Raw genomic sequence first — 23,484 nt, 5'->3', positions numbered from 1 at the left:
AGGCAATATACTTGCAAAACAACCAGAGAAGTATGAAGCATGGAAAAAGTTGAAGAAATGGAGACCTAGATAAAGATAATACTTTTGATGCATTTAGAGTCCACGAGAGAGAAGAGGTACCCAGGATATGACATATCAATACTTCTATATTTAACATGAGATGTCTTGCAAATTTTGTTTGAAATTTTGAAGGTTTGTCACTATGTTTTTTCAAAGTCGATTTCGAACTATGTTTTTTAATTTTAAAGTTCATTTACACCACAGTAAGTTTAAAAGTTTCGTACTTAAGTCAAGTCTCTCCTTTCATTTTTTCCCATTACTCTTTACTCTACCCTCCACCTTTCTATACTTCATCATCACAACCATGGCATGTTCCAAGCTTCCTATCAAGAAGGCACCTGCAAGAATAAGAGCTCAACACTCTTTCAAATCTAGTGAGTGTACTGTGAGTGACAAAGGTCCCTTGGTGGCTGACAACAGTGGCCCTACTACAGCTAATAATGGTGGTGCTACTGTGTCCAACAATGGTGGCCCTAGTATGGTCAATAATGATGGTTCGCCATTGTCCAGAAATGGTGGTCCACATGCTCCAGTTGCTCCACCTCCCACTACTGCTTTGGCTGGTAATACACATTCTCTAACACATAAGAAGAGAAGATGGAGACCAGGCACAACTGCGCTATGTGAGATAAGGAAATTCCATAAGAGTGCGAACTTGATTATTCCTAAGGCACCATTCTCTAGGTTGGTGTAAGAAATACTACAAGATCTGTAGTTAGGGCATCATCACAAGCTCTTTTCAAGAAACCAGGCAAGGAATGTGGAGTGATGATCAAGCCAAGCCTTGCTTGCTCTCCAAGAAGCAACTAAAAGTTACTTGATTGATCTAATGGGTGATTCTCAACTATTAGCCATTCATGCCCGGCATATCGCTATTAAGCCCATAGATATAGTTCTTGTTTGTAGGATCCGCAACAACAAGGATGCATTTAATCTTAATGTCAACAATATGCTTTAAGAAGCTATTTTATAATTGGATCTATGTTTTTAGCTTAGGTTTGGTTGTAGATTGTAGTGGTCTACAAAATGGAGCTAAATTTTGCCTAGCTCTAGTTGTACTTGGTGCAATCCATTATCTACCATGTACTTCATGGTTTTGTAATGCCAAATCTGATATTTGATATTCTATTTTGCCATGATTTGCATTGTGCATATTTTCAAGTTTCTAATTTTGAAAGTAGTTTTCTTGAGGATAAATTCAATGTGCAATCACGCACACATCAGTGATCAGTTGTACATGGGCCGATGCGCTATATCTTTACTATATTTAGCAGTTTGACAACACTATATCCGATATGCGATATTCCATTCGACCCATGATTTATTTTTTGTGAATTTTTAAGTTTCCAATATTTCGCATAGTTTGGTTGACAACACATTTAATATGCAATTGCACACACTCGGTGTGGAGGTAAGTTTTTTCGTTATCAATGAAGTATAATCCAGTTAATGCATTTTCAAAAAATGATTGAATCATTAATTTTATAAATCGAAATCTGGTGAAACTTCACCCACATGCTGGGCATCATAAAAACTCATGGATATTTAAAAATTGGCCTCATTAGAAGTCTCTGGGGGCACACATGTCCGGAGCTTGTGTTGTCAAAGAGTTTTCTGTTCATGGTATAAAACATAGAGTTCTTATGTTTATAGAAGAACTTCATTAGGATTCACATGAGAAACTTTCATACATAATTCAATCATTGTTACCCAACATCCGTCTTAGATATCACTTGATTTCATAAGTTCTTTTGTAACTGTCATACAATTTTCAGTTATACCATGTATACTGACAAAAATTAAGTCTATGGGAACCCACAACTTGATCAATTGGAGGTAATTGACAGTCTACAGGCTAAGTCACATTGGTTCAAGAGGAAAATTTGCCTAGAAATCAAGAGAAGTGCCAAAAGTCCACTAGGTTTGTATGGGACCTGGAATAATGGACCTATATGACTTATAAGTGACCTATATGGTCAAACTGAATAGTGGGAGCTAAAGAGGATGCAGCCCGCATTTTTCGGCGCAAAAAACGGGCATGCATACCTCTAGCAGATGGAGGATGAGCTATGGGCTATGGTGCATGCTCCAAAGCATGCAAACTCAAGGCAAACTGAAGCTAAAGAAGGAGATACAAACAAGGAAGGTGAGAGCTCTTCTTGCCTGTCCATTTGGTATGACGAAAATGAGTGGTATGACAGTCCATAAAAGGGGGAAACCTTAGAAAAAGTATTCAACCTGCTCTTATGTACGTCTTCTCTCATTCTTTTACCATATTCATGGTCCAATGAAGCCCGTCTTGTACCCAAGTACTTGAGTGACTTTGGGGGCAAGCAAAGGGGAGGATTTTGAAGGTGTATGGGCTGTTTTGGACTGAAAAAACTAGTCATAAACAGGGAAGCCCACTGTTCTTGTCCATTTTGATGAATAAATAAGTGATCTATGTGGTTGTAAGAGAAGGAATTGACCTCTTAACATCAGGGCTTCATTTGTGAATGATTAGATAAACTTATTCTTGGGATTATGTGCACTTTTGGAGCATGATTATGGGCTAGAAATTACTGTTTTAAAATAGGGCTGAAGTAAAATTTATGCTTTGTCAATGCATTTCATGAGTTTTTGATCTTTGTCTTGGATGTAATTGAGTCTACCATCAAAATACTTGTATCTTGGAGTTGTTATCCATTCATGTTCATGAAATAAAAACCGTTTGAGCTTGCATTCGGAGTATGCATTTGGATTAAATTTGAGATTATCCCTAAATGTATTAGCTTATTATCCGCATACGCATTTGATGTGATCAAGACAAAGTCTTTCATTCCATTCATGTATGCTAAAAGAAAAAGCTTGAGATCTTCTTCTACTCTAAACCTCGGTGGAAGACCTTCAACCCCAACACGACGACAGCGTCTAGGGCCCTAAATTTGCAATTAGAAGTATTTGGGACACCTATTCAGAGCCCCCTAATTCAAGGGCCCTAAATCCCCAATTAAAAGTCTCTGGGAAACGTGTTCGAAGGCTCACATATGGGGCCTTGAAGACATGAGCCCCCAAATTCAGGGCCCTAGATGCGAGCCTCCGAAAAATGTAAAATTTCACGTCAATTGGATCACCAGTCATATTTTTCCAAAGCCTAGATACATTAATTCATGTTTAAGGGTTTTTTGAAAGTTTTTCTATAAGTTTAAAGCTTCACCTCATTTTACACATTTCACTTTTGAGTTTTGAGTTTTCTCTCCTAGAAGACATGGCACGCACCAAGCAGCAGCCTGGAGACACCCCCCTAGAAATCCTATGCATATGCCACCTCCCCCAGCTCCACCACCACCACCATCACCACCACCACGCCAGCATCGTAAGCATCGATGGAAGCTAGGCACAGTGGCTCTTCATGAGATCTGCCATTACTAGAAGACCATGCACCTCCTAATACCAAAGGCTCCGTTCCACAAGCTAGTGCATGAGATTATGGATGGCATACTCATTAAGAATAGCAGGAGGCACTTTCCACATGGAACACACTTACAACAACCCAATCGCTGGACTGCCCAAGCCCTCCTTGCACTACAGGAAGCTGTTGAAGCTTACGTCATCGACTTGTTCGGAGACTCAATCTATTCAGTAGTACATGCAAGGAGAGTCACTGTCACCAATAGGAATTTGCAGATAGTGAGGCTCTTCCGACAGTGGAAGGATAGTCCTTGTGGAGATCAACAACGATAAGGGTGTACTATCAAAACATATACAAAATGTAGTTTCCAAAGAGATTTTATAAAACCCTGGTTGTAATGGATCCCATGTAAAATGTTATGAATATGAATACAAATTTTTTTGTGCATCTTATTTTTGTTTTATTCACTTGTTATTTATTTTATTTATGTCTTTGAGTTATCGTTACATGTATTCGAATGAATACATGTTGCTCACGAACTCGATAAAGCACTATGTATTAAATTTAGGGTATGAATCATGTTGCGTATAAATCCGATAAATAAACATAACATTCAAGTAAAAAACAATAATAAACAATGCGTATGACAAACTACATTGCACGTAAATCCAACAAATATCAATTTTCATTACTTCAAGAGAAGATTGCAAATTACATTACATTGGTGATGAGATAGTACATCTACTCCCTCTTAGGCTTCTTTGAGCTAGACTCCCCATGGTCAAAGCTATTCTTGATCATAGGCAGCAACACATTTTGCCCTAATAGTTCATGCCTAATGACATTGGGGTCTTCAACACCAACAACCATACCACAAGCCACCATGGAAAAAAGTGGCCCACGCCTAGTACTAGAGAATAAGTAGAGGAGTTTCAAATGTCAAAGCAACACTACTTTCTCCAAGCTAGAGTTTGTTGGGATGGTCTTGAAGGGCCTAGCCTTCGTTAGTGCCCTCAACTTCAAGAAGTTATCAGCAAAAGCCGGAGAGCATGTCTTATGGAATACAATAATGTCACTCACAAGCTGACCGATATAATCCTTCAATGTTGAGTCTTGCACCCTTCCTTGGCTACTAGATTGGCCACCTTGTCTAAATGAAAATTTATCTATATAGGCAATGTCCTGCATCACACAAGTTTAGTGTCAGACTCACTATGCATGGAGTGTTCTAAAGATATATACATCGGATTCGGGTAAAAATTTACCAATACGGCCTTGACAAGAGGCTTACAAGGATTTAAAATTGAAAGTACTCAGAAGTTTTTAAAAATTTATATTCATTCTTTATTTTAAAAAATTTACAAGGATTCCACTATCTCGAGGATATTTGGAGAAACACATTGTTTACACATGTCATGGATTGTTCACTGTGAATCCTGGCTTTTCTATCATCTAATTTGGAATGGAAGTTGCAAAGGGGCTCATTGGACATTAATTGGATTTCTTGTCTCAGAAAAGAAATGGGCCAATGGCTCTCTGTGCTAACCACAAAAGGATTATGACCATTCCACAAGATAACCACATCTATGAGAGTTGTATGTGTCTCATCTCGAGTATCTTGATCCAAGCTGATCCACTCCCCCCGCAAAAGTTGCCATCTTCTATATCGAAAGTAAATGCACAGAGTTTGTCTAGCGATAAAATACATGTAATAAAAATAAAAATAATGGTAAGTAAATTCGAATAACACAACAATTCATCTAAGCAAGATCTATGTCAATTAAATCAAGGCATTCAAAGTAGTAAAAAATATTTACCTGAATCTGAGATCATATTGGTTGACCCTCCACTCAATTGTCTCATCAAAATCTGTTCTTTTAACTTGCTAAGACTCACCCAATAGCTGACTCATTCATTCCTCAAATGGACACTTGCATTGATAAGTAATCTTTGTTTTCTTCAAAACATCATATGAACCAAACAAATGTGCAAACAATGAAAATGGAATAAACCAACTAAGATGCACATATTTGGAGCCTATGATAGGTTTCATAGTACTATTGATATCATATTTTATCTTGGACTTACATGCTCCTAACAACTTCAAGCTACCAATCAATCATTCACCACTAGATAGTGGCGGCAATGGGACATGCTCCAATCTCTGGCTTTCTACTACATACAATGAATTATAAAAAAATATATTTTGAGTTGCAAGTTGACTTGCAAAGTTATTATCATAGATCAAAGAACCTATATCTTCATGCCAAACATGTATCTTGCTGCTCAAACATTCCACATTCTATTATTCATGCAAAGTTGAAGGATATATAACTATTAATAAAACAAGATTGAATTAGAACACTGCAAAGATTTTTAAAAACAACTCTGATGCAAAAGAATAAACAATGATAAAATTTAAAAACTTATTGTTTTGTTTATAATTTGCAATGTAGTTACAGAGATTTGTTTGTGAGTATAAATATGTTGGATCAACACTTCTGTTACTGTACTTGTTCCATTAAACACTTTTTTGAACTCTAAAGTTCTACCTTTCCAATGTTTGCTAGGGTTTGCAACATTCTTACGCCTGACCTTGAAACTCCCTTGAGTACTTGGGTGCATCAAAATCCAATCCAACTTATAATACTTATCACAAATCCAATTACCACCACTATATTTCTTATTGAAAACCTCCACTAGAAGTATGTTACTGATGTTTTTCCTCCATGAAGACATCTATGATAACCAAATAGAAAAGTTACCTATCAACATGTGTCTAATTTGCAAATGTTATCTCCAAATGAAATGAAATTTAAATGAAGTAATTTTAAAAAAACGTTGTACTTGTAATTCTTTTCACAAAGAAGCCCAGAGATGTTGAACAAGAAGTTGACTTATAACAAGACCATTGTTCCTTCACTGACAAATTCCTAGAGTACAAAAACAAAAGAAATATCAAGTCAAAGCATACATATAACTTACATAGGTTTTGTCCAAACGAGTTGAAACTTAACCATGGAGCAACATAAAAAAGTGGCGATATACATGTGGCTCTCTTTGCAAAGAAGCCCAAACATATTGAAGAAGTTGAGTTTTAAAAAAATCATTGTTCTCCACCCTCGAAGACTCTTGAAGTTTAAAAAAAGAGGAAAACTTAGTATGCATATAGTTTGTATACATTTTGTCCAAACGATATAAAATTTAACTATGGAGTAGCAAAAAAACAAGACAATATACCTGTAACTTTGTTTGAAAAGAAATCATAAGATGTTGAAGAAGAAGTTGAGTATTCAAAAGATCATTGTTATTGACAGTAAGAGACTCCTAAAGTACCAAAACAAAAGAAATTACATATCAAAGAATGCACATAACTTGCACAAGTTTTGTCCAAACAAGATAAAGCTTTACCATAGGACATCCATGAAAGCGAATAATATACCTGTAAAGTTTTGTGAAGAAAATCTTAGGGCTTTGGTAGAACAAGCTCTGCTCTCATAAAACATATGAAACTCACTCTGTGTTTGTGTAGAGGAAATGAAATTTCACTGGGTTACAAATAGGGCAAGCAACAATGAGACTATAAATTTTTGTTAGGAAATAAGAAGTGGGGAAAGAGATATGATAACTTTGAGCTCCACCTAAGAAAGAGGGGAAAACTGAAAAGGGGAGAAATGAAAAGTCAAGAATAAAAAAATAAACAAATGAAAATTAGAGTCACAAACTTCCAGGAAGTGTTAGCATTGTATTCCCCACATTTTCCCTTATTTTATTGCTACGGGAAGATTTGGGCCAAGATATGGCCAGAAGATTCATGTTACATGAATCTGGAATCCCAGCTCTCTCATTGGTTAGGCCTATACTTGTTTATTCACTCCTTAAGGGGCAAAAAAGAGAGTCCATATTTCTCCTAATGGTTATGTAATGCAAAGAAAACTATTACACAAACCACTTTACTTAAGCTTTGTTTGCTTTTACTACTAGCAAATAAGATAGCCTTTAAAATAGTTTGCATGAATTCTTTAAAGTGGTTTAGATGCATTAGTTTTAACTTACACCCAAACACAAGAGGGTTTTATACATCTCTATAAATATTTCCTTAAGTAGCTATGTAATGTTGAGCCCACGATGTTTAATGTTGCTATGGTATTAGAGAAGTAAAGTTGTCATATGGTAGCACAACAACTTCCTATTGCTCTACGCAAATCAGCCTAGCGTTCCTTACACGTGAAGCATGCAAGGAACACTAGTATTATGTAATGCAAACAAAACTATTATACAAACCACTTTCCTTAAGCATTGTTTGCCTTTGCTTCTAGCAAATAAGATAACCTTTAAAATAGTTTGCATGAATTCTTTAAAGTGGTTTAGATTAGTTTCAACTTACACCCAAATGAACCCATGACGCTCAATGTTTGAAGATTCTACAACAATAAGCTCATAGAGTCACTTTGAGAGCTCAAGCAAATGCCATATTCTTGTATGTAAATAGAAGTAGAAATGGATTTATGTAGACAACGCTTCTTTTAGCAAAAAATATGATATATTGACTTTTTTTGAGCTAAGAAATATTTATTGAGTATCTTTTTATCGTGAGACTTGGAGGCTTACACTTTTATATATACTTGTTTCGTCTTATTATGGACCTTTTACATAACAAGAGTAATGGGAAAGGAATGTAAGAGCAATGACAAGAGTAAGAGTTTAAGGGCCATTTTGACATATTGCTTGGTCAAGGTATGGAAGAGTAAAGCAAAAAGTGTTTAACAATCGAAATAGTGGAGTGGGCATTGATAAAGGAAGAACTTTGGGTGACATGCTTTAAGGTTTGGTAAAAAAATGTAGATGTTATTTTCATCCTTTTGTTGGTCAACTAATCTTTTGGCTTATGATGCACCTGTCGGGCTAGTTACACACCAAATAATGGATGCCCACTTTTGTAAGTGTTAACTAATCAAAGTACTTGTTTAGGGGTTGGGCATCTGTAGTTCTTTACACACTAGAGAAGACACGACTTATTGTTTACCTGGTAAATAGGTGAACTCCCCACCCACTTTTGGACGGGGAGTGCTCATATCCACATTAAATCTCCGAAATTGCATGCCCACACTTTGTGAAGGGGTTGGGTGTCCATCATTTGGTGTGTAATCAACCTCACTGTCCACTTTTTGAATGGCCCTAAATTTCAAAACGAAGTAAACATGAAACATGTGGCTTATAGGCCGTTTATAAAAACAATTTCTTTGTAAAATGTGTACTTTAAAGAGAATGAGTCCACATTCCAACCTCATAATTATTATTATTATTATTAAAATTAAATGGAGCTTCTTCAAGCCTTACAATACATCACAACATACATGCAAAACTGATGATGCAGTTAACTTATTGATTTAATTGTTAATAGCTTATAACCGTGCAGCAAAGTTGCCCCATTATTTAGATATTGCAATTAGATCAAATCTTGACTACCATTTAACAATACAACAGGTATTTTAATGTTCATAAGTAGTGATAACTATAAGCATGTGTAGTTTTGCATAAGACTAATACATGGTGTATATTGTCACACTTGAATGTAATACAAAATATATTGCTTCCTTTAGAATAATGGTCCATTTTGCAAATTAGTCAAAAAATCTTGGAGAGCACAAATTCCTTGGAATATATGGCTCACAAAGTGAAAAAAGCAAGCTAAGGACTCAAGACTACACAAGAAAAACACCATTAGGATTTTAACATGAAGCCTTATTGACCATCAACATAAAAAGTTAGCTACATGCATACAGGTGTACACACACGCACACATGCACGTAGAGAGAGAGAGAGAGAGAGACTTAGTTGGTATTTGAATGCATGGTGAGCAAGACTTTAATTCCTAACCTCATATATGGTCATCTCTTAATAGATATAAAAATGGGAGATTTAAACCTAGGGTTTGAGGTTGATAAAACAAGTGTCTTATCACTAGGGTAGCCACTTGTTTACACACACACACACACACACAAAGGCTTGATGAATTGATAATGAACAATTCCTTAGTCAACAATGCACGGATGGAATGTGTGTTTCTAGAGTAACCCATGGACCGAAACATGTGTGATGAGTATTGAAGGCTTATACTATGTACTCAAAGGCATTCCTTCAATGACAAAGAGGTAAAGGGAAGTTACATGTGAGGACTTTATAATATATATTTAATAATCATAGACAATTTGTGTATGGACTTGAACTATTTATATCAAGAAGTACCCTTGAGGTGAGAATATCCTACTAGTTGTAGTCATGGAAGGTGAAATTAAAAAATTAGCTCCTTAGTTCTTCCTATCTAATGTTCATCCTATATACTTCTTTCACATACCTTGTCAAGTGATTCATATTTTCATGTAATGAGATCAAACGACCAAAGTAATGGTAAAGGATTTTATAGATGTGCTTGTCATTTCAACTTATCAAAAAGTATTAACGCAACAATTTTTGTAGTCAAATCATATTTTTCATCTAATAATATCATATGAAGATAAAAGATGAGAAGTGATGATAGGAATTGATAGATTGAGCTTGATTGTTTCAACTTATTAAAAAGTACTAACGCAAAAAATTTCATGGTCAATACTACAAACCATATTGCAAGAAACTTAACTCCATCAAAGCCACACAAAACATCCAACAAGGCATTACAAATGCAAGGTCAAACAAAACAAACAACGTTATGACTTATCCAAATTTAGTAAGGCTTTATATTTTAAAGAAGCGCACACGATATGGTTCTTGTGCTTGTGGTACATCATTATTAGAAATGATTAAGAAGTTTTCAACTTTATACAAAACAAATATACACTATTTGGGGTCTCTAGTCAAATATGTGGTATATTCAAAAGATTGTTGTATAATCATCTATGCTAAAGGACTTTTGTGTGTAATTAAAAGATAGTATGGCTAACGATTAGGCACGAGCATGCATGGCAAAAATCATGGAAAATATACAATAACTTTATAACAAAAGGGCCTAATGAACACCATAACCTAAGTGGAGTGTCACATGTGCTAGCAATAGCGAGTCAAGGTTGCTAGATAATTGTTAAATTTGTGCCATAAGATGGGTGGAAGATATTAGTGTTTGATAAATCAAAGATTGTAAGACAACACAAAGAAGAAGCCCCGATAACATGCAATTGAGGTGAGCTAATTGCCATGCAAATACATCTCCTCGTCAATGGTCTTGGAAGTCAACTTGTATAGTTCAAGGTTTTTTAATGTTGAAGTACACAAAATGGAAATATGTGACTTCATGAGAGGCCAAAATACATCTCAACCAAACAAATAAACATACATATGAGGTTTGGACGAGCATTCCAAATTGCCAAAAAAAAGTTGAGGATACTTGAGATTTCAACTTGCATGTTTTGAATGTCTTACCCCATGATTAACTTATGAGCTATCAACCCACAACTGGTTTATGAGTCATGTATACTTGTCTAAAACTAATTAGAGATATAGCAAATAAATTCAAGGCATAACTCACTTTCTTACTTTTATATTCCCTTAAAGCATAATGAGCAATTTAACATTGCTAGGATAGACACGTTATGTGACACTCAATGAGGTTCTTAATGTTTTTTAAAGAAGTAAGGCACACATGCTCAAATGTGCACCAGGGAGGGTGCCTCCCCTCCAAGTATTAGTAAAGAGAGTGGGCAAGAGTCATATTAGCATTTTCCCTATGTGCAAATAGGATAGTGGATGAACAACAAAGCTTGGTCTCATTGAGAACCTCCCTGTGAGTTACCCTGCCAAGTAGGAGGACCAATGGAGTGTTCCAATGGGCAAGAACCCGAATTGACTTGAATTCACCTTATGAATATACTAGGTGTCCAACCAAGTGATCACCTTGTCAATTGAATCCATGGCCCGAATGTTCAACCACTAGGCCATTAGGTTTGGGACATGACGTTCTTAATATTCATTTTCATTGCAAAACATGCTATCATTCCATAGAAAGAGTGCATACTAGAACACCAAGCACATGCATTGACAAGATGCAAGCAAGTGTTGCATATGACCAAGGCGGGCAACAAAGTTTCCAATGTAGGTTGCATGGGTATGGGTGTCACAAGGCTAGGCCAGATGAATTCTAGTCACTCACTATCCATAATACTATTCACTTTGTTCATACATGTCATGGGTTGCCTCACCTATTTTTGTTGAAGCAAACATGTCTCTACATCTAGTTTTCTTGTAAATCGATCAGGGGCATTATTTCAAAGAGTGACTTGTGGCTATTGCAGAACAAGCTCCAAAACATTGATGGGTTATTATTGTTATTAATCAAAATATAGCAACATGATGCCAAAAGGATAAAAGATCCCTCTATTGAAAAGAAAGGCTTGTGAATTGTATGACCAAAAGATCACTTGAGATTTGGGTTAAGTGTTCTATATTTCCCCTTAGCTAGTTCAAAGAGGCATGGGCCGTATCTATGTTGGCCTAAAAACAAGCCACAACTAGAATGTCTTAATTTGGATGTTCCCTATGTGGGTAACTTATAGTTTAAATTTGCTTAAGCAAGTGTGTAGCAAGAACTTGTGTACTACAGAGAAGGGCGATCTTTTTGTACAAAAGTTTATATGTGTTTGTGAGATCAAGAATATTCATGTGGCATGATGATTTTCAAAGCATCAAAGAGGCCTTTTTCTTTGATAGGCACAAAAGGCTACTAATCATTTTAGTTGAACATGATGAGTCATGAGATAAAATTTGTAATGTGCATGGATATAGCAAACGGAAATATATAATTGAGTTTTGGAAATCTCTCTCTAGGAAATGCTTTGAAGAGGAGGCCCGTACTGGGAGAGATTATAATATGATTGAAGAATTGATGATGGAACAACTTTTTTTTTTTGAATGGTGAAAATAACAAATCCTCCTCGTAGCTAAGCTTGTCTTAATCTTGACCTAATCGATGTCTTAATGTTGCAAGATGGTAATAGAGCATGTTTCTCCATGCATATCTTGGAAGACTCCTCACATTGGGCCATGTTAGATAGAGGTTCTATGTCACAAGTTATGGTAATTGGATTCCTCATAAGTCACGCCTTGTTAGATACAATTGTTTTTCCAATGATTGTTTGAAAACTTATAAAAAGGCCAATAGAGTGAAGTTATTGTTAATGATCCCACTTCACTTAGTGCCTTTTAATATATGATTGTAGTGTCGCTTTGGCTTTAGTTGAGAGCATCATTGGAGTAGGGGATTCAAACTTTTGGGTTACGTTCTGTAGGCCCATACAACTATTTATCATCTCTCTTCAATGCACAGGTTAGTCTATGGGAATCCTATTACGAAGAAGGGCTTGCTATTAAAGCCTTAGTTATTACTTTGTGGTTTCATGTAAATATCTACATATAAAATGATTGGGTGAGACTATAACCCAAGGTTTGAATCCATGCACCCTTGGAACTTACCCACATGCTCAAGCCCCATGGGTTAGGTTAGGGTATGGGGGCCAAAATGCTTACGTGTTAATAAGCTCACACAAGCCTCCCCACTACACTTACATTTACTTTGGATCTTCCATCTATTTGATTTGCATCATATTAGCACTTGTTTTGCCAATCTTGAATTTGATTCTTGTTTCTTTCCTTGTCCCAAATGGTCACCTTCTGTTTTTTGAACAATGTATCACTTTCCACTCCACCATATCTTAGAAGAAAAAGTCATGGTAATTTCTTCACTATGCAATTAAGATTCTTACTAGAAATCAAGCTAAAACACTATATCCAAGGAGAGTGACAACATTAGAATTCAATGGCATTCTATTGGCTCTTGCACCCTACAACCTCGTTAGAGCTCAATTGCACCTAGTGATAAGTGGGGTCAAGGGAAACCCACTCCCTTCACTAATTGCATTGTGATGCCAAGAAGAAGAGTGGGAAGTAGGGCTTTAGAAATACCATGAGTACCCATGGCATGTGACAAAAAAGTACATGCTATCACGAGTCTTAGTGTGCTAATGCCTTGTCTTTGTAGAAATGTATATTGGACTCGCCGTGAACAAATTAGAACCAAGTTTTTGACAAGATTCTTTTGGCCTTTTGCATTCATTTAATGTATTTGCTCTAGATGTGACTAGTTTACCAGTTAGGGGTAGTCTCCCACTACCCTTAGGGTGGCATGGCTATTAGGGTATCCATACTATATTACGGGTAACCGTACCCCTAGAGTATTGGCTACAATTTCAAAGAAGACGTAACCATACTTAGTAATAAGAATGGAGGTAAAAGAACATGCCACACCATGTTCACTTGCAAAACTCTCACAAAGTCTAGTTCAAGCTAGGTGTGACATGACCATGAAGACTTGATGCAAATGTTTGTGATTAATATGTTGGTTTGTGTTGAAAATATCATATGTTGCGTGTCCATGTCAAGTACATGAACATACCCTTAGAAGCATAAGGATCGAAGAATTTATGTGATCGTTTGGCTCAACCAGTCATAAATGGTATAATAATACATATATTATTACAAATATAAAAACCAAAATATAGCAGGTCTCCCTTCCAAAAGGAAAAATAAGAGACGGGTGTGAATACAACTGGGAACTGAAACACGGATGGCCGAAGGGCAGCCCCCCAGCTATATAAAGGGGGCTCATCTGCACTCGTTCTCGATGTATTGCTTGCCGGAGTGTTGATGGTTCTCCCCGTCTCTCTCTCTCTCTCTCTCTCTCTCTCTCTCTCTCTCTCTCTCTGTAACGGAACAACATTCATCCTCATAGGTAGAGCGTCCCCTCTCTCTCTCTCTCTCTGTCTGTGCGTGTCTGTGTCTGTGGTACCGCTCTTTCTGGCTTCGCGTGTTGTGGTGCGCTGTCGCGGCTTCCCTTCCTCCTCCCAGGCACGCACAAACCCTAAACCTCTCCCTCTTCGAATCCGCAGAAACCCTAACGAATTCCCTCCCTTCCCAGGTCTCACTTGCCCCCCTTCTCTCTCCTTGTTTAACGTTTATTTATTTGCTTACTCATCTTATCTTATATCTTAATCTTAATCTTGAGTTAACTAACTTATTTTCAAATCGAAAAAATGAAGCTGGTTTGCACCGGAAGAATGCTCCGTAACAAATTTGAATTAAAGGCGCAGAAGGATATGTCCGAATGAATAACATAAGCAGCATGATATCAGTTTCGGAATATATTCCTCTTTGGAAATGAAGAAATAAAGTAGCAAGACAATAATCTTCTGGCTTTGGTGGCCTTCCTGGTTGCACCAAAGCCTCTGAGATCCTTGGTTCCTCGTGTCAAACAGAAGCTGGATATAGACCAGGGGCAGAACAGAGAGCTATGTGTGAGCCTCGTGGCGCTCAAATTGAACCGCTGTGATGTACACCTTTCATGCCTCACTTGGCTGAACCAGTGGTTTCCAACATTCGACATGGCAACCAAGGGACGGTTAATGTTTGATCTTAATGAGTTGCCTGAGGAAGATTCTGATCCTGTGTCTCAGAATATTGCAGAGCAGGCGTTAGAGTTAGGGCCTCAGAATGTTGCAGAACAGGTGTTAGACGCAGGGCCAACATACTCTACGAGCACAAGCTCTATTGTTACCCTGCCCAATCCACAGCGCAGGGATGTATCTCCACTTTTACCTGGACAGCATCCTCTGTCTTGCTTTCGGCCGTTTGTTAGGCCTTCCCCCCGAGGTGCTGCAGATAACAGTGGACCGAGAGTCAAGCCTGATGCTGCCAGCTCTGAAGTTCCAGATGGCACACCATCCTTAAGTCCACCATGTCTTCCACAGCCTTTGACTGATAAAAGTAATGACCCAAAGCTCGATACAATCATGGCAACTGAGAATGGCATTGCAGTGAAAGGTCCTGATGTAATAATGGAGGATGGTGAGCTTGAAGATTCTGAAACTTTGGATTCCAGTCACCACCAGGAGAGGGAGCAGAAAGGTCGTTGCTAGCAGTCCGTTTTTGCGCTTGTTTTTAGCTTCTCTATGTATGTGGTTGTTATTTTGGTTGTCAAGATACTGAAAGTCAATGTGCAAATTTGTCAGATATTTGTCAAGGACCTTCAGAACCAGAGAGAGCGACAGAGGAGAAGGCTGACATGCCAAACAATGATAATGTTTATTCTAGTCAAGAAATTGCACAGGATGCTAAGGAGGCGCGGAACATTGTGTTGGAGGTGCAAGAGAAAACTCTTCCCCGATTCACACCAATTGATTGTTCCACCAAAGATCCTTCCAAGGGTCATCAGTTGACCTTGGATACTAACAAAGTGTCCAGTTTTGGGAAACGAGGAAGGTTGGATCAGAAGGATGCAATGCTTGGCAAGAAGCGCAACAGACAGACTATGTTTTTAGATGTGAGGGAGGCTGCTAAGCAAGCTCAGCCGCCAAAAACACCTGCAGTAAAAAAGTCTTTATCATCTCATTTTCCCTTCCGCAGCCATAAAGAGACCCTGAAGACTCCAGTAGCCCAGTCAACCGGGGAGTCCAGGCATAAAGACTTCAAAAGCACAAGCCCATTGAGTGATGGGGCTAAAGGAGACCTTAAAAGTAGTTGCATCATGCCTACAGATCTATCTGTTGTACATGATGGAGCCAGGCTGTTTGTAAAGAAGACAGATGTTACTGTAGAGGGTCCAGAGGCAGCTCTTGATAGGAACACGTCTAGGAAGCAAGACGACAAAGCCAAGACACCACCTCTACTCACTAAGACTATGGGTAAGCCTCCGGGATCTGTAATGGGACAGGGTAAAGTGGGGGCAGATGACAAGTCTTCCAACTTTGTGAGGCCCATGACAAAGAAGAGTCCCAACAGTCTCAGGAAGTCATTGGCATCAGGGCTAACATATCATGCGCAAGATACTTCGATCGAACGCTTGCATCGAGAAGTGACCTGTGACAAGCTCTGGCAAACACCGGGTGAGTACTTTACAGTTCTATCTGTCCAATGCTTTAGGTAAATTACCATTCCCTGATCATGCTCCAAAGTTTATGTCTAGATCTGTTGCGTGTTTACATATAGGGTGGAGTTGCACCAAAGTCATCCTTGGTGGTGATCCTCACAATAATATCAGCTGGATGAATTACTTCCATGCTACGGCCAGTAGAGGCAGGTCGCTTTGCATGGACATCACTGCAAAACTACCCTAGTTGTGTAGCATTGTCAACTTAGGCCTTTTATTAAACGTGTTTTTAATAGTTTATGGGGGCAGTTGGGTGAGTATATTATCTGTTGCTTTGTTTTGCATGAGGTGGGGCATTTTGGGCTTTGCTTGTCAGTTCATCTCCAAGATGTCAGTAATTGATGCTATTTGACGAGTAAGTGTGCAGTGCAGCTGTTGGTCCTTGTTTTGGTAGACACATGGGAATAGTAAAGGATGTGTTTGTGGGTACTTCAGATGGTGTTTTGGAAATATGCGTTTGAGGTTCTTGGCTTTTATTAAAGGATGTGTTTATGGGTACTTCGGATGGTGTTTTGGAAATATAAGTTTGAAGTTCTTGGCTTTTATATCATTGAGAGTTGCAAACTCTTTATCATGTGTGTGCAGGAGAACAAGAGCTACAATGTGTTCCAGGTAGCTTTGAGTCTGTTCAGGAGTATGTGAATGTGTTTGAGCCATTACTGTTTGAAGAGTGCAGAGCTCAACTACACAGTACATGGGAGGAATTGAGCGATGGTGTATCCAAAGATCCTCATGTCCAAGTTTTCTTGAAGATGGTTGAGAAACGTGAACGAGGTATTTTGCTAACTAGCTAAGCATTCACAATAAATAAAAACTTCCCTAGTTAACTGTCCTCTTTCCAGACCTCGCTTACATGGGCAGATGAGCATATGCTTTAATCCTTGCATTGGATCTGGTTATGACAGTATGTATGCCTTGCATTGTCAGGTTGGTTTGATTTGGTGCTTCTTCCTACTGACAGTCATTCTAGGCTAGGGTTCAAGGAGGGTGATGTTGCAGTTATATCTACTCCTAAGCCTGGGTCAGGTTGCATTCTATTTCTTTCAAATGTTATTGTTCTACATGTGATTTGAGTTACATTTAAGAAAGTACTGATTGTTCTTGTTCACACATTTGCTTAGCTGGTAGGATGAAGAGGAGTAATGGTTCTGGCATGGGTGAAGTGACTGATTCAGAATTTTCAAGTCGAACAGCTGGTATTATTCGACGTTACATACCTGTTGATACTCGGGATCCCCATGGTGCCATTCTTCATGTCTATGTTGGCGAAAGGTGCATTTTGTTTGCGTTAAGTTCTTGTTTAAGACAGGATGAAAACAATGGCCCTGCTACACAGGAAATTCCATATTTTTCTTCGTCACCTTCTCAGCATTTAGGTCCTAAAGTCTCTCTTGTTCCTTGATAATGTGAATGACAGCGGGGGCCCTACTAGCGAAGATGCATTTAGAAAGAAGTTGCAACTTAAAGGTGTTCCATGGTACCTGACTGTTCTAGGATCTCTTGCAACAACTCAGCGTGAATATGTGGCCCTTCACGCATTTCAGCGCCTACATTCACAAGTATGATCCAGATCCATCTAAGAATAATTGTCGTGTGACTAACTATTTGCATGTCTTTGGGGTAATCATGCGTTTTTGCTTATGTCTAGATGGTCAAGGCTATCCTTAACCCCAAACCTGAGCTTTTTCCACGCTATGAGGAAGGCCCCCCTCCAATGCCCGACTGTTTTACGCAATCCTTTGTGCAGCATCTTCACAGAAACTTTAACAACCCCCAGTTGGCTGCGATCAAGTGGGCAGCCATGCACACTGCAGCAGGATCATTCAACTCCAATGGGGCAGTCAAACGCCAAGATTTATGGCCTTTTACTCTGGTTCAGGGCCCTCCTGGCACAGGGAAAACCCACACTGTTTGGGGCATGCTGAATGTTATTCATCTTGTACAGTATCAGAGGTATTATGCTGCTTTACTGAAAAAGCTTGCCCCAGACAGTCTTAAAGTTGACGATACTGCCAGTGATTCTGTTTCTGGTCAAAGTGAAGGATCAGGCTCAATTGATGATGTGCTGCAGAAAATGGACCAAAATTTGGCAAGAATCCTTCCAAAGTTATGTCCAAAACCTAGGATGTTGGTCTGTGCACCCTCAAATGCTGCCACTGATGAGCTGCTAACCAGAGTCTTAGAAAGGGGTTTTATTGATGGTGAAATGAAGGTTTACCGACCTGATGTAGCACGAGTTGGTGTTGACACTCAGTCCAAGGCTTCCCAGGCAGTTTCTGTGGAGCGTAGATCAGAACAATTGTTGGCAATGGCACGAGACGATGTATTGGGATGGTTGCAGCAACTCAGATCCAGGGAAGCTTTTTTGGCTCAGCAAGTGGCATCTTTGCAAAAGGAGTTGAGTGTCACTGCTGCTGCTGCGAGATCTCAAGGTTCAGTTGGTATTGATCCAGATGTTCTTGTAGCACGAGATCAGACGAGAGATTCAAAGTTGCAACAGTTAGCAGCTGTTGTAGAAGAGAGAGATAAGGTGCTTGTTGAAATGTCACGGCTGTTCATTGTGGAGGGTCGGTTCCGTGGTGGAATTGGGTATTCAGTAGAGGATGCGCGTTCCAAGTTGGAAGCAAGCTTTGCAAATGAGGCAGAAATTGTCTTCACAACTGTTTCAAGTAGTGGAAGGCGACTTTTTAATCATCTTACTCATGGTTTTGACATGGTTGTAATTGATGAAGCTGCTCAAGCGAGTGAAGCTGCTGTATTACCCCCACTAAGCTTGGGAGCTGCACGGTGCGTTCTAATTGGTGATCCACAACAACTACCAGCCACTGTCATAAGCCGTGCTGCACATACTCTACAGTACAGTCGAAGCCTGTTTGAGCGGTTTCAGCAGGCTGGTTGTCCTTCTATGCTACTGTCAGTGCAATATCGGATGCATCCCCAAATAAGAGATTTTCCTTCTCGATATTTTTATCAAGGCCGTCTTGTAGACAGTGATAGTGTGTCTTCGCTCCCTGATGAGGCTTATCATCGTGATCCCCTCTTGAGACCGTATATATTTTATGATATTAGTCATGGTAGAGAGTCACACAAGGGCAATTCTGTGTCCTACCAAAATGTTACAGAAGCATTGTTTGCTGCACAGTTGTTTGAGTACTTGCAGAATTTTATTAAAGCCACTGGGTTGAATAAGGTCTCAGTGGGTGTTATCACTCCTTACAAGTTGCAGCTGAAATGTCTTCAACAGGAGTTCGGGTCTCTTTTAGGTTCAGAAGTGGAAAGTAAAACAGTGTATATTAATACTGTAGATGCTTTCCAAGGACAGGAGCGTGATGTGATCATAATGTCGTGTGTGCGCGCATCAAGTCATGGGGTTGGATTTGTGGCGGATATTCGCAGAATGAATGTGGCTTTGACCCGAGCACGGCGATGCCTTTGGGTATGCTTTTTTGAACTCTTCTAGATTTCTTTTTGAATGTGTATTTATTTACTTTAGCAGCATTACTCTTTCTTCTATTGGCATTCTTCCCAAGGCCTTTTAGGAACTCTTTATTTGCCTGAAAAGGAATCATTTTCTGGTGGTGATGCATTACTCTTTCTCTATTGGCATTCTTCTCAAGGCCTTTTAGGAACTCTTTATTTGCCTGAAAAGGAATCATTTTCTGGTGGTGATGCATTCCAGTAATCTGTGGCCAACTTCTAACTCCTTGGCACACAATAGCCATATCTGTAAGGTCTTGTTCTTTATTGGCTAGCCTTTCATGCTGCCAAAGAGATATAGACCTTGTCCATGATGCGAGATTGCTCTAAGTCATTCCATTTGGAAGAACCAATCATTTTATCTTTTCTTGTTTAGGATTAGAAAAAGAATATGAGCTCAGTAACCTGCCGTCCCTCTCTTTTGCTATGTTTCATCTGTCTAAATGGACACAGAGGGAAAAGTATGCTTATCTTTTAACGATAGAGCTTGCAATGATTACATTTTGTTTCAATGTGTTTGGATTATATTTGTTTTCTTACAGGTGGTTGGTAATGCGGCAGCACTTGTGCAGTCTGAAGACTGGGCTGCTCTTATTGCGGATGCCAAAGAAAGAGGCTGTTTCGTAAGCATGAATTCTCCAGTTGTTAAAAACCTACTTGCATCATCAAGGATCAACAATCAAGGTTCTAGTCAGGTAGGATTCCTAAGAGCTCCTCCTAAGCCATCTGATCTTTACTTTGGTTGCCGTTTTCGCTTCTCTGGTCTGAATACCCCAAGTAGTTGACATAACAAACAAGAATATCCCTTCAAATCATGTTGTACCTCATGCCACATTGCATGGCAAGTGAAGTGATCTTGGGCTTGAGGTTTTCTTTTTTGTTTGCATGTATCTTCAACTTGCAGAAAGCCTAACTAAGGTTTCACTTGGCGGTCCTCTTTCTAACTCTCAATGTTTTGACCTTTTTTAAAATTACTCACTTATCTTTAATTAATTAATTTATTTTAAATTTAAAAATGAAGGTGGTTTGCACTGGAAGAATGCTCCAGAAAAAGGTGCAGAAGGATGTTCGAACGAAGAACTAAAGCAGCATGAAAACAGTTTTGGTGTTATCCTTTCTTTCGTGGAAATGAAAAACTAAAGCATCAGGACAATAATTTTTTCGTTTTGGTGGCCTTCATGGTTGCACCAAACCCTCCTGGAAACCTCGGTTCCTCTGTGAAATAGGGGTTGGAATGATACCAGAGGCAGGCCACAGAATAGAGAGCATTATGCGTGCTTCTCTGCAGCAATCTGATGGCTGCAATGTATACATTTTGTACCTCACATGGCTGATCGAGTGGTCTCCAACATTCAACAGGGCAACCAAGGGATTGTTCATCTTTAATCTTAGTGAGCTGCCCAATGAAGTTTCTGACTGTGTGCCTCAGAATAATGCAGGACAGGTGTTAGATTCAGGGCCAACATATCGTACGAGCACAAGCTCTGTTATTACCCTGCCTAATCCACTGCACAGGGATGCAGGTCCATGTTTATTTTGACAGCATCCTCTGTCTTGCTTTTGGCCTTTTGCTAGGCCTCTACAGAGAGATGTTACAGATGAAAGTGGACTGAGCATCAAGTCTGCATCTGCAAGTTCTTAAGTTCCAGATGGCTCATGAGCCTCAGCTCTAGGCCACCATTTCTGCTATAGCCTTTGGTGGTAAAAGTTGCTAGAATTGTTATAACCAAACGTGGCATTGTAGCAAATGGTCCTGATGCTATAATGGATGGCGATGAGCTTAAAGATTTGGAAACTCTGGATAATACTCATCGGTCGCGAGATGGAGCAGAAAGGTTGCTGGCAGTTAGTTTTTCCTTTAGTTTTCAGTTTCAGTTCTGTATGTGGTTGCTATTTTGGTTGCTGAATTACTGAAAGTCAATTTGCAAACTTGTCAGATTTTGGTCAATAAGCTTAAGGATCAGAGAGAGCTACACAGGGGAAGGCCAGTGTGTCAAACAATGTTCATCCTAGTGAAGAAATCACACAGGATTTCAATGAGATGCAGAACATAGTGATGGAAATGTAAGAGAATAAATACTCTTTCCCATTCTGTACTGATTGATTGTTCCACCAAAGATCCTTCCAGGGGGCATCAGTCAAGTTTTGGGAAACGAGGAGGTTGGATGATTGCCAAGAAATGTAACGGACAGAGACAATGTTTTTAGATGTGAGGGAGGCTGCCAAGCAAGCTCAGCCACTGAAAACATTGACAGTGAAGAAGTCTTTGTCTTCTCGATTTCCATTCTCAGTCATAAAGAGAGACCCTGAAGCCTCCAGTAGTCCAGTCGACTGGCAAGTGCAGGACCAAAGACTTGTAAAGGGCTTGGGGCCTGGAAGTGTAACAGGAGACCTTAAAAATAGTTCTGCATCTGGTTTACATGATGGAGCAAGGAAGTTTATAAAGAAGACATGTTTCTATGGAGGTTCCATGGGCTGCTCTGATGGGGATGGTAAGATGCGGGCAGATGACAAAAGTCTTCCAACTTTGTCAGGTCATTGGTACAGCAGAATCCTAGTAATTTCAAGGTGTCATCAGGATCAGGGTCAACATTTCGTGGACAGGACACATTGTCAAACATCTGCATTGAGAAGTGACACATGGCAAGCTGTGGTGAAAGCCTGGCGAGTACTTTCCAGACTGAATTTGCAGGGGTATATGAGTATATGTTTTTGTCCTTGCATTGGATCTGGTATTGATAATGCCTTTTGTTTCAGGTTGGTTCGATTTGGTGCTTCTTCCTACTGACTGTAAGGAGGGTGATGTTGCAGTTATATCTCTCCTCTGAGTGTGGGTCAGGTATGCTCACATTGTATTCTATTTCTTTTAAATGTTATCATCTTATGTGGCTTGAGTTACACTCAAAAGAAAGTACTGATTGTTCTTGTTTGCAGACTGCCTGTTTGCTTAGCTGGTAGGACGAGGAGTAATGGGTCTGTGATGGGTGAATGACTGATGCAGAACTTTCAAGTTGAGCAGCTGGGATTATTCATCATTATGTACTCGTTGATGCTGGGAATCCCATGGTGCCAAGTTTATGTTGGCGAAAGGTGCACTTTGTTTGCTGAAGTGCTTGTAAGGGTGGGACGGAAACAGTGGCCTGGCACATCAGAATTTTCTTACTTTATGTAACTAACCTTGTCAGCATTTCAAGTCCTAAGGTTTGTCTTGTTCTTGATAATAGGAATGACAGTGGGCCCCTGCTAACAAAGTCATTTAGAAAAAGGCTTGAATGTAAAGGTGTTTCCTAGTGCCCAACTGTTCTAGGATCTCTTGCAACAACTAAGCGTGAATAAAACAGTTGCCTGGCTGTACAAGGAATCTCATTCTTTATCTATGTAACCTTGTCAGCATTTAATCCTTAAGTTTTTGGATAGCCGTGGGGGGGGCGCCTGCTAGCAAAGAGGCATTTACAATGAAGTTTGATTTTGAACGTGTTTTGTGGTACCTGAACCTTCTAGGATCTCTTGCCACAACCGCTCGAATATGTATGTGGGCTTTCAGTGCATTCCAGCACCTATGTTTGTGTAACATTCAGATCCATCT

General features: G+C 39.2%; 1 protein-coding gene across 10 annotated transcripts; it reads left to right on the top strand.

Annotated features, from left to right (window-relative positions):
• The first annotated feature begins 14,118 nt into the window (after positions 1–14,118).
• Positions 14,119–23,255, top strand: LOC148033034 (putative helicase MAGATAMA 3). Of its 10 annotated transcripts, none has more exons than XM_087683745.1 (14): positions 14,119–14,414; positions 14,536–15,400; positions 15,505–16,377; positions 16,481–16,567; positions 17,007–17,195; positions 17,349–17,447; positions 17,543–17,693; positions 17,839–17,980; positions 18,070–19,857; positions 20,441–20,593; positions 20,920–21,733; positions 21,836–22,562; positions 22,656–22,737; positions 22,900–23,255. In XM_087683745.1, the coding sequence occupies exons 2-11, from the start codon at positions 14,878–14,880 to the stop codon at positions 20,980–20,982; spliced, it is 4,068 nt and encodes a 1,355-aa protein (XP_087539871.1). In that variant the 5' UTR covers positions 14,119–14,414; positions 14,536–14,877; the 3' UTR covers positions 20,983–21,733; positions 21,836–22,562; positions 22,656–22,737; positions 22,900–23,255. The 10 variants fall into 10 exon arrangements, with proteins under 10 accessions (XP_087539871.1, XP_087539866.1, XP_087539869.1 ...); XM_087683740.1 differs by having other exon boundaries at positions 22,833–23,255; XM_087683743.1 differs by having other exon boundaries at positions 21,836–22,566.
• The last annotated feature ends 229 nt before the right edge of the window (positions 23,256–23,484 follow it).

The sequence above is a fragment of the Lygodium microphyllum genome, chromosome 8, assembly GCF_053477565.2.
Source record: "Lygodium microphyllum isolate KBCC chromosome 8, Lygodium_microphyllum_v1.1.10, whole genome shotgun sequence".
NCBI classification, from domain to species: Eukaryota; Viridiplantae; Streptophyta; class Polypodiopsida; order Schizaeales; family Lygodiaceae; genus Lygodium; species Lygodium microphyllum.
This window is presented reverse-complemented; position numbering and strand designations above follow the sequence as displayed.